The 12,379-nt window shown below is 40.9% G+C and overlaps 1 protein-coding gene across 4 annotated transcripts in view; it reads left to right on the top strand.

The window, feature by feature from the left end:
- DACH1 (dachshund family transcription factor 1) overlaps positions 1 to 12,379 on the top strand; it is a 537,492-nt gene that overhangs the window by 207,479 nt on the left and 317,634 nt on the right. For all 4 annotated transcript variants that reach the window (XM_078657419.1, XM_078657417.1, XM_078657418.1 and 1 more), the window contains exon 2: positions 12,222 to 12,337. In XM_078657419.1, coding sequence (XP_078513545.1) covers positions 12,222 to 12,337 — 116 coding nt within the window. The remainder of the gene's footprint in view (positions 1 to 12,221; positions 12,338 to 12,379) is intronic.

Genomic DNA, 12,379 nt, shown 5'->3' with positions numbered 1-12,379 from the left:
AACCGCATTTTTCCAGCTAAACCTAAGAGATGCACAGACAGTGCTACATTAACACATATTTACCACTGCAATCTTCTCTAAATGAGTAACTAACTCTCCTTTAAGAAAAATCTTCCAAAGGCTTTTAGAGCCAACACACAGAGGAAGACATCAAATAGAACAAGAAAGACTTTAAAAATATCTTAATTTCTAAGAAGTGAGATAGGTACGTTGAACACAATCTTCTCCAGGGTCACATGTTGTTGTTGTGACAGGCCTCTGATTCAGACTGGCAATCAAATGAAAGAGACATTTATACATTGTACCATGGCCTTGACCAGAAGGTAATTAATGCTTTTGAGTCACATTAAAGTTGTACCACTATATTTTATGACAATGCAAATTGCAACTTGAAAATCTGTTTTTCCTCACCCTATCCCATTCATGAAGTTATAATGTAAAGGATCTTATATATGTGTCAAAAACAAATTTGTCAACTTTCATGATTTTATGAAGTGTCTTTGCTATTTCCTGCATCCATTTGCCAAGTGTTTTGCATTTGAAGTACTGTGACCAATGCAGCTTGACCACGTGCTAAATATTTCCTAGAAAAAAACTTTAATTTGGTCTACCTTTGTCTAAATTTGTGCCAGAAGAGTATAATGGATTCAGAAATTTAGAATTACAAGTCCTAACACTGGCAGTTATTCAAGTCACATAAGGTTTTGGTTGGTGCCCTGTAATCTTTGATGTACAATTCTCCTCATCACAAATATAACAATTTGTGACAGATCAGATAAAGTCATCCTGTCTCCCGGTAGATACAAAGACAATAAAAAAGTGCAGTGTGTTTTGTCCATGTGGCATAAACTTCACATCCATACCAAAATGCTCACCATCGCAGGAAACATGGCATTGCTGGTCACTCAACAATGACAATTATGTTTTTTATATTTATTGAACATATTCACAAAATAACAACTATATTTCAGATAAATAGCTTGATTTCTCCTTCTCGATGTCTATAAATATTTTCTGAAAAATAAGTTAGTTAACAGTCAGGACAATTATTACAAGTTCTTTTATCGCGAGCACAAACGATATAACACTGACCATCATTTAAGTGAGAGTTGTCATAAGAAGTGTTCCATTTAGTAATGTTTCTCAACTTAAATTGTTCCACCCAGAGCATGTTTGGGGCTGATACTGCCTCTCTCAAATCACCCAATTCCAAAATAATGATCCACATGGCTGCATCAACGCCCTACACACATTTCCTTCCAACTGCTCATCGCCTCACTAAGGAATTACATATACGGCCGACAGTGTATCAGGACACTAATTCTACTGTCAAAGAAATCAACACTGTTTTCTGAGATGACAACTCGGGCTTTATGAAACACCTAAATATGTATAAATAAATACAGCCATCAGGCAACCTTACACCCTACTCTTTTTTTTATAAATAGCTTACTTCTGCAAAACATCAGCACACTAGTACCCATCTATCATGTCCCTGACACTTTAACTAACCCCAGAAACTAAAGAAATGCACAAATTAATCAACAAACGTCCTGCCAGAAAGCAACTCAAGGCCTAACTTTTCTCGCACTACTTCCTGTCCAATTGTACTTTGAAGTTCTATGCTCAAATTAATTGATTGTGCTAAAGGCAATTTAGTTTCATATAAATCCACCAAACTGCATAACAGGGCTGTTTATGTCCAGTTGCTTCTGTCGTGGTGAATATAATTACATCCATTTTTGTATCTGATTCATAAATTGTTTGTCTTTCCTTATTAATCTATTTAGTACATGCCAAGATCTTGGTTGCTAACTTTGGAAGGAGAACATTTTCTGCTCAACTGTGGGAAGAAAATTATTTGACGTAACTGCAGAACAAGTTTATTGTTTTTAGTACCACTGTAAATGTAATATGCAGTATCTTGTACAGCTTGTTGAGCTGCTGTATCTTGAAATCGGTATAATCTGTGGATTACATCTGTGCTTGGGAACATACTGTACCTTAAAGTAATTGAGGGAAAACATGACTCGTTAGAAGGTAATCATACAAAGAATTTTCTTGACAAATGAATTCAAAAGAAGGGAACCCGCATTCCCAAGCATGCTAGTTATATTTTTAGAACTATTTGATTTTACACTTATCGTAATAAATCTCAATACTTACAAACTATTTCCTGCTTATGTCTGTATCGGCATTCATGCTGTTCGTAAAAAGCACAGTGATCTCCACCATAGCAGGGACTGTAACTGCGCCCCAAAAGCAGTGACTATATCAACATCTATAACTGCAACTACAGTCGGGACTACAGCAGTGAAAACCACTTTCACCACTGCAGGGACCAGAGAAGTAACAACAGCTTTTATGTGTCTAAGCATGTTAACATCAAGATATACATATATATTTTGTAAGGTTAGTCACCTAAAGATGAAGAATTGATGTGATTATACAGAGGCAGTTTATGATTTCACCTACATGCTGGTACCTGTAGAAATTTCAAAACAAGAAGTAATGAAAAGACAGCGACATGTTGACGGAAGTCTGCATGTTATATAATCAAATGTCAAATTCTTATTGGTGATTGGTGAGGGACATATATTATTGGTACAACAGCAGTCAAAACAGCTGCCACAGCAGCTGCTGCGTTATAAGCAACATTAGCTCTCAAAATAGCAATAACAGCAGCTGCAAACCCAGCAGCAACCATAGCTATAATGACAGCTGAGACAAAAACAGTGACCACATCTGACACCATAGTTGGGGACTGAGCAGTGACCACAGTTGTAACCAAAGCAGGAACCACAACTGTGACCACTCCTGTTTCCATAGCCTGATTCCATAGCAGGGAAACCAGAAGCAATTACAAGTGTTGCCAGCACAGGGACAGCACAAGTAACTACTGTTAAAACCTCAGCAATAACAGCAGTTTTCACTACAGCAACAACCACAGCAGACACAAAAACATTAACCACAGATGCCAGAGGGGCAAAGCAATAACATCTTCCACCACAACAGCTATAACACGAGCTGTTTCAGCTGCCGTGACAGCAGCAACCACAGCTTCTGTAACATCAGCGACCACAGCAGCAACCACAGCTTCTTCCATGGCAGGGACAACAAAAGCAAAAACAGATTCTAGCACAGCAGGCACAACAATGGCTACAGTTGTAACCGCAGAGCAACACTGCAGAATATGAACAGGCTATTTGTGCCTGATTCATGTTCAAGTGCATCCTGTGCCTTTTGTGTCTGTGCCTGCTTATAGTCTCCTAAATTTCGGTTCCACACAGGATGATTTACATGGAAATGGCAGAAATAGTCTTTGTAATTTTGTGGTTCATGCTTGTGTTTGCCCATTAAAGTCATACCTTTTGGCTTGGACAATACGTGGTTGTTTAGCAATGGTGCAGCGCAAAGTTGCCCACTCTTTACACCTCAGAAATTCTGTCAGGAAATGTCAATTGATATGTGACATGAAAGTGCACTTAGTACATGTTTCGTATGTGATTCACTGATTAATAGAAATGTTGCTTTCAACATTACTATTAAAGAGTGCATTTATTGTAGAATTAGAACATTTACTTACAAGTGTGTGTTTAACCATGCCAATTAAGTCGAGTCAATGAGGTGCTAATAAATTCTAGAACCATCCTCTCTTAATTGATAGTGTACTCATTAGGAAGGTAAAATGTGACTTTCATAAACGTGCTATAACGTATGATTAACACATATTTACTTGAAAATTAGATTAAAACCACCCTCATATCTGTAGAATGTGGTTGTACCTAAAACAACACCGTTTATCTAATGTGTGCATTAATGTTACACATATATGCATTGAAATGTACTTCTTAGCCATCCTTACACTTGATCAAATTCAACATTTCCTGTATGTCACATGTACTATGCATATTTATACAGTGCATCAGAAACGTATATTCTTTTGTGTTTTAATGTGCAATCTAATGTTGAACTTTTCCTAACAGTTTAGGCTTGTATTTCACGATGCTGCATTTAATAACATACGTTTCACCATTGTCTGCTAACTTGACATTTCTTGCAGGTATTCACATGCATTGTCAATTTAGAATAGACACATTACTTTACTAGAGATAGGGGAAAGAGTCTGAGAAGAAGACCTTGATAAAGAAACATGGGGAACCAGATCGTTAACTGAAAGAGTAGCTGAGCAAATGTTGCAATCCACGTCTGTGTGAAAAAGAGATGTTGTTCCCATGTCTAGTGTGGAATAGCGTGTTGATGTTGCAGTCTGCAACCTGAGAACTGATGAGGACAATAGAACCCTGCTGGTGTGATCAAGGGGGTGTTTTCCAAAGACTTTGTGAGTTATAATATAGTGTTCACCCCTTAGACTTCAGATCCCTTCAGACTTCAGATCCCTTCATACTGCTTTCTGAATTCCTTCCTGACTTCTTTTTGATTTCATGCAGAATCCATCTTCCTGAGCCCTTCTGCAGACCCTATGCAGTTTTCTCTTGCGGATTCCTTGCAGGCACTTCTACTTGAATGCCCACCACCTGAAAGGATTTCATGAGGATTAGACTTCAAATGCTTCCTTTTGATTCTTGCTTAAGTGTGGCTAAGGCTGACACTTACTCCTGACCCATAGAAGACTCTTGACTAAGCTTCTGAGATTCGAACACTTTCCTACTTGATTCCCTTTTGTCTTGTCCTAATTTCCTTCATGGAAATCCCCTGATTGGCGAGTTTCTTTATTAACTAACCATCCTCTGTACTTTGGAGATTTAGATTACTAATGTATAGGCGAGACAGTCTTAGATTCTGAGCACCAATTATTGATGCTCCTTTTTTGCATTGCAATCACCAAGCTGCGTGTTTGTTTGATACTAGTCTGCCTCAATGTTTTTAGGAGGATAGGACTAGCCGCTGTTATTCTGTACCTTCACAACATGGTTTTTAGAGTGGTGTATTTTAACTGCAATAAATCTTCTTAAACTTGGCTACCAATTCCTGGTCCTCATTGTGTAGCCAAATGGGTTCTACTGTTAATTGAAATTTGATTGAATGTCAATTTGCTAACTCCCATCACCTCGCAGTCGGATATAAAAGGTCCATGGGAGGACCAGTGGTAAGCAAGTGGGCCCAGAAAATGCTTTATCCACACCTCCTCTCAACAGACAGTACTGATTCTCTGACTAAAAGACGTTCACAGGGGACCTGCTTCAATTTATTTATGGCAACCAGCAGCATCAGGGAAGAAAAAATGTGGCTGCCTAGGACTGCTGCTTATTCTACCAGTGGTAGCTGTGCCATGCCAAAGGTCAATTTTCTTTATAACCGATGTCCATTTAACGGACAGTAGTTGCCATAAAGTCAAATTACCTAAAGTGAAGCATGGATAAAGGTGTGCAGTTTCCTGTATGCTTTTGTCTGTACTTGAACTATTGAATACCAAATCCCTCTTCTCCTTATTATTCATGAGGATGGCCATGTGTGAATACGTTTAAATGGGTCTGTTGATTTTCAATGGATTCGTCATATCGAGCAGAGTACAAGGTCTAGACTGGTCGCTGTGACCAGGTGCTTTCATACATGCCTGGTAACTAGGTGATTAAAATAAGCATTAACTCAGCAAATCACAGAGTAGCACTGCATCATGACCTGGTTGGGTAATACAGGTACTGTAATCAGACAGTAGATACATTTACCTACTAGGTAGAAGTGCAGTCCATTATTTGTGCAGCAATGTGTTGCATACATGCTCCTTCTTTTTCTTGTACTGAATGTTGGACTTTAAGGCTAGGTAAAGGGTTCAGGGATAATGAATTGCACTGGGCATGCCTTTTAAATCTAATTTGGTCAGATTTAGTGCATATCCCACACACTGCTCAGTCACAGCATACTGTGGTCGAAGTGCATTAAAAAATGTTTTGGAAATGTGACGCTTTGTTTGCAGTAGGGGCGGGGTGAGTGAGTGTGGGAGCGTGACCAAAGGAGTGGCTAAAAATACAAAATATTCTGTAACTTCTTTTCGGTCTTTCAACTTCAGGCAAATACATATGATATAACACATACCTTAAATGAAAATTAAATGCAAGTGATGTTACTCAGTTGGAAATGTACTATTGTACATTATGAAACCTCTATTAGTTATTGCAATGTACCAAAGAGCCACGGAATTGAATCTTGGTTGTTGGAGGGGAGAATTGTGATTTGTGTATGTTTAGTGCTGCCAGGTCCCAGTCTGCTACAGAAACTGCTGTAAACACGTACGTCATTATTTTAAACTTGCATTACACACTGTATAAGATAGTCTGCTACAAAATGTGCAAAAAGTTTAAGATAAAAAAAGTGCTTCTAAAATATAGATACTAGTAATACTCAGAAGGTACGTAGTGCAATTTCTTCATTAATGTCTTTTAAAAGCACACATTTCACAGCCTAGCTGGTAGGTCCCTTACAATATGTCTCAAAAATGAATACACATGTGTGCCATCAGAAAAATTCACGTGATTCCCTCAATTAAAGCCTATACCAGCTTCCAGGAACCCCTTAAATTTGCAGATTGATCAGTTGCACATATTTACATTTCTTTTAGGGAAGCAGACACCCTGGCAAGAAGGCTTGTTTAGCTATCTGAGCCTCCCATGCTTTCACAGCAGGGGCAACACCCTGTCTTACACTCCATTTGAAGCATTTCAACTGGCGGAATTAACTGCCCTAGGACAGTTCTGTTTCTACATAAAGAAGGGGAACCTGTTGTTCTAAAATAAAAAAGTATTGGCACGTCATGGCCCTCAGATACCCCTCCTTTGGACCACTGACTACATATCATAAGCAAGGACCGAAGCCTACAAGAAGCTACAACCCACTGTCCCAGCTTGATCTTCGGCTTATGCGCCTGCATTATGACCACTGGAGTGCTAAGTTCATTAGTGAAAATCACAGCCCATGCTACCTTGTTCCCCATGCCTACTTGGAACTTACAAGCAGAGACAAGGTCCTGTGTAAATGGCAGTTGTAAATTCAATGTTCCTTTTGTGCTGTTGTTCAAAATCAAGTCTCTAGTTGGCAGAGGTATACACACTGTCCAAGTAGGCACCGCAATTCCAGTCAGGGTAAGTCACAACACAATCCTAAATTATCCTGTGCTCACCCTCTGGTAGCTTGGCGCAGAGCAGGCAGGCTTAACTTAGAAGGCAATGTGTAAATATTTATGCAATAATTGATAAAACACAGTAAATACACCACAAAAAGACTCCAATGCAGGAAAGGCTAAAAAGGTTACTTCAGGTCTCGAGGGACCAGTGCAATTTCAAAGTTCAGGCCAACCCCAATGGTGCGTGGGCTGGCTAGAGAGACCCACTTATGCCCACTGAACACAGTACCTTGGATCCTGGGGTGCACTCTGCACGCCGAGTCTTTGCGCCGTCCTATGTCAGTACCAAGAGGCTATGTGGCGAAGCTTTGTGAGGCTTCATGTCGTCCGGCATCGTATCCAAGAGAGCTGTCAGCTGTGCGGTGAGGCTTTGTGTTGCTTTGTAACAGATTAGACAGAAACTTAAATGCAAAACCCACGTCTGAGGGCCAGAACTTGGGGAAGGCATCTCAGGCAAGGGTAGGACTCACAAGAGGCAGAGTCAAGCAGCACCAGCAGAACTACAGGAAGTCTTATTTGTCCATGATAATTCTGAAACAGGAGACAAGCTAACAAGCCCTTAGAGATCACTTTGGAGGGAAGGCAGATTCCAGCTCTCCTTTCAGCAGAGTCAGGGAGCAGCAGGCAGCAGGGCAACAAGCAGGAACGCAGTCCTTTCAGAAAAACAGTACAGTTGAGTGCTTTAAGCATCACTGCAGTTCTTCTGACAGAGATTCGGTGTAGGTCCAGAAGTGTCTGATATGGGAGGGTCAGAGATCCAGTACTTATACCCAAATGTGCCTTTGATGTGGGGATGACTTCAAAGAGTGGATTTGAAATTCATGAGCACCCCTTCCAAGCCAGGCTTTTCTGCCAGGTTATCTGTGGGGATCACCAGCTATTTGTGTGGGTCAGGGTCATTACTCCTTGATGTCCCTGTGTGAGCCTCCTTTCCTGCCCTCTGCCCAGGCCAGCCATTGGAATGCAGATTTATGCAGAGGGGTGTTCAACCACCCCTGGCCTTCCTGGGTTTATGACTGTCGGGGGAAAAATGCACAAATGGAATTTGTCGCCCTGTCCATATCGGTATTGGAGACAGGCTGGATTTCACATAGAGCAAAGTTGAGAGCAGAAAAATTCCCACTGTCTGAAAATTGCATTTCTATGCTAGTAGTGCTAAATCCACCCTTACTAGCACAGTGCATTTATCAGAACTATTCCACCCATGCCAAACATGATAAATCTTCTTCCCCAGGACCAGGAAATACCACTTAAAAGCAAGTAACGGAATTCCCAATGCTAGTTTATGACGGGAGTAGGCTTCACAATAGTGAAAAACGAACTAGACTGTTTTTTATTACCAGGACATTAAAAGCATACACTCACATGTCCTTCCCTTTGCTTATATAGTACCCTGCCATCTGGATTGCCAAGGGCCGTCCTTAGTGGTGGCTTATATGTAATTAAAGGGGGAGGTCAGGGCTTGGCAAGTAGTTTTATCTACCAAGTCATGGTGACAGCGAACTGCATGTGCAGGACTGGCTTGAGACATGGTTAGGGGGCTAATTACGTGGGTGACACAATCAGTGCTGCGGGACCATTAGTAGCATTTAATTCATAGGCCCTGGGCACCTGTAGTGCATGTTACTAGGGACTTATAAGTAAATTAAATTTGACAATTGACAATTGAGTACGATCCAATGTTACCATGGTTTAGGGGAGAGAACAGAATCACTTTGGCAATGATAAGCAGTGCTAAAGTGTGCAGAGTCCTAGAGCCAGCAAAAATGGGTACAGAAAATGGAGGGAGGCAGTCGAAAAAAGTCGGGGGAAGCCTCTCCCAAGACTGTCAGGTTCAACAGTCGTAAAGTGGTTATTACATGCTCAAAGCCCAAGTGTGGAGGGGGCCTCACACCATTCACCTCAAAGAGGGCCCCCTTGGGCTGGCCATCTGCAAACAAATAAAACACTCTGATGAATCAAGGCAGGTAGGGATTGGTGTAATGGAGACCCCCTCGCAATGCAGGGGGGCCCGCTGAGGTTTTGTTACGCCACTGTCAAAGCCAAATACTTCACACAGTGCAGGCTTTGCTGTCACAAACTCTTCTCATTCATTTGGTGGTAAGTTTAGAAATAACATGTTGGCAAGATATTATATCTTGACAATTGATTAAGAACTCATTTTGAAAAGTAAATCACCAAAACACGGCCGTTATGCTGCTAAGCAAAATTCTCCGCTCTTTTGCTTTAAAACCTTATTTTACAAGATGCCACTTTATTAAAGTACAGGATTAAAGAAATGAAATTGAATTTAAGGAGAATTCACAAAAAGACTGATGTCTTTTTACAAAGGGAATTTGAAAAATATACACGTGTATATACATGTGTGTTTAAATGGCAAATGACTGTCTCCGTCTACAGTAAGGCTGTAAAGTATGTGTTTTGGACTAAATGATTACTGTATATATAGGAGGACACACATAAAAAAGATGAATACAATATATCTTCCCCACTTACAGTTTTCAGTCCCTGGGAAGTGATGCAGACCTTATGATAAGTGTACTTATAGAGAACAAGGTTAGCTGCAGGGATACATCAGCTGCAAAACTGTTGAAAGTGGCACAAGAGGAAGGAAGCATTGCACTGGGGAGGCGAATAGAACTTTACACACAGGTGAAGGTGCCTTTCCACCTAGTGCTTGTAAGGGGAATGCAATAACTCTTGTTACTTGCAGGTGGGGTGTTTCACGAAGAGTCGCGTTTTCAGTTTCTTCCTATGTAACTGGGCAGCAGCTGGTGCACATGTGTGTCACCATCTGGCCGGCATCATCAGTGTAGGTGGGGCCTATACTTAGCCTGACCCTCAGGACGTTTGCCATGCTCCCCATCTTTCCTCTCACTTCAAATTTGCAGAGAAGCTGTGTGCAAAGTGTTTGATCTGCCTTTGAATTATGGTAAGGTAAAGAAATAAATAAAAGGAAAGTAAGATTAACGTTGGCACAACCATGCGACCTCTGAGCATTCACCCTAGCATATCAAGCCATGTTTTACATTTTTCTCTGCGGCTTCCCCTGGCACTCAGCCCTTCTCGTTTTATAGTGAGGTCACTGCTTCGGTTTTGGCAATTCCACTGTTAATGCCAGTATCATGTTTACATTTTCAACTTTCTCATCTTTTTATAACATCTCATACTCTGCAAGTAACTCAGGATGTTATTGAGGCCAATCGTAGCGGTTCAGTTATCAGTTAAACTATTGCTATTATGGCATTATTCAGGGACAGGGCTGGACTGGCCGTAGTGGCACCCGGCCTTTTCTCGGTGGGCCAGAAGGGTGGGGGGCGGTTTTGGACCGGTGGGTGCCGTTTTTGGTACAGGGGCGGTTTTGCAGCAGTGCAGCAATAGCGTCTTCCTGTACCAAAAGCAGCGGCAGTGTTTTCCACGAGCCCCCAGCCCCCACCCCCCACCCCCCACTCCCTCCTCTGCAGCCGGTCCAATTCTATTGCCAAGGCCAGTTTGCGTCACCAGTCCGGCCCTGTTCAGGGCTCGAGGGTGGAGGAAATAAATATTGTGCTCATCCTTCAACAAACTTCCAGTCTTGTGATTAGGGTTTCCAGCTTATTATAATGATGTTCCAGACATTACAAATCTAAGCAGTCACCTAAAGCCTGTGCATACTTGGAACAACAAATATAAATAAAAAAGATTTTTGTGTTCTAGGGCTGCATGAATGATCATGACTGATAACAAAAAGGTTACAAAGACAGAAACGTCACATTACAAATAAATACATATGATTTTATTTATCATCCTATTTACTGTCAAGACGAAGCCTTTGCAGGCTCTTTAAACAACAAATGGCTGGTATTTTTCTTTTGGCAACCCTACTTTATATTTCTTTTTATGAAATGCATCCTCACACTATGGCAGTAAAAGTAAAATCCAAATATAAGAACTAGGCAAGGTGGGGGCCCAGAGAGTTCTAGAACCAGGAAAGAAAATAAGCCTTGGTAACCAGTTTACAAAGGTATATAAATATGAAAATGGTCTTTAAAGACCTGTGAAAAACTTGGGCAAGCTGGTGGAGATAAGACTCCAGACACTGCCCAGCCGAGCCCAAAGCAGCACCCGGGGCTGAGACAGAGGAGGGAAGGGGTTAGAGGGGGCTGAAGCCCTTTCAGCCCAATGGGCGTTGCACGCCTGATAACTTGCCACATCATCCACAGTGTTTCTGCATTTTCCTGTAATTCAGTGGGATATACAATCTAGGCTCGCGGACCAGGATCTGTGGCCAGGAACCCTCCTTGTCTCGCGTGTCGTGGCCATATTTTGATGGCAAAAATCTCTAAGCATCACTTTTCCCTCAGTGCATTATAAGCTGAACAGGGATGTGGGAGAAGCAACATTTTTTCCTCCTGTAAAAGAGGGGTTAAATGATAACTTGACTTATCTTTTAAATGATAAAAAAAAATGCAAGACCTTTTCACACATTAGATATGTATTGTCATTTATCATCGAGGTATCAAGCTAGCAGTGCGAAGTAATAAAACATATCATCGGAAAATGTGCTACGGGTCTGAATCACTCTTTCATTCCACCTCCCAGCTAACTGTAGTATTAAATCAAACAAGCAGAACATTTCCTCAGGCAGCCATTGCCTTTTAATTTCCTGAAGAACCTTAAAATATCATTCATTACAAGTACTACACATATTTGGTTTTTAAAAGTCTCATAAATCAATAGCAGCCTGACTGTAATAATTATTACAAGTTAGTGCATAATTTTCATGCTGAAGGCTGCATACAGAACTTTAGCATATGCAAACGAGGCAATTCAAACTGTGTATAGATATTAATATGAAGAAGCAGGTAACGAGGTGCAGCCTATGAATTATGCATCAAGTGCCGTTGATCTTCAATGAGGAAAATGAATTCAGCATGTAATCTAATTAGTGATGGAAGTCTATTACATCTAACTGCAAATGCAACCGTCCTTGAAACAAATTTATTTACAGTCCGTGTTATCACTCGAAATAACTTTGAAATAATGTACAAGACAACAGCTTGGTTGTGAGGAAATGTTTCAAATGATTTATTTGTTTCAGTTCTAGACCTGGAAGGCCTCCTAAAAGAACTCAAAGTGTGACGTCTCCAGAGAACTCTCACATCATGCCACACACAGTCCCTGGACTAATGTCTCCTGGAATGATCCCGCCGACAGGTAAGACAACCCATTTAGTGGGTCAGTCGCTATTTGTCTCTA

This window comes from Lissotriton helveticus, chromosome 8 (genome assembly GCF_964261635.1).
Source record: "Lissotriton helveticus chromosome 8, aLisHel1.1, whole genome shotgun sequence".
NCBI lineage: Eukaryota > Metazoa > Chordata > Amphibia > Caudata > Salamandridae > Lissotriton > Lissotriton helveticus.
Note: the sequence above shows the minus strand (reverse complement) of the source record. Positions and strands in the feature narration are given on the sequence as shown.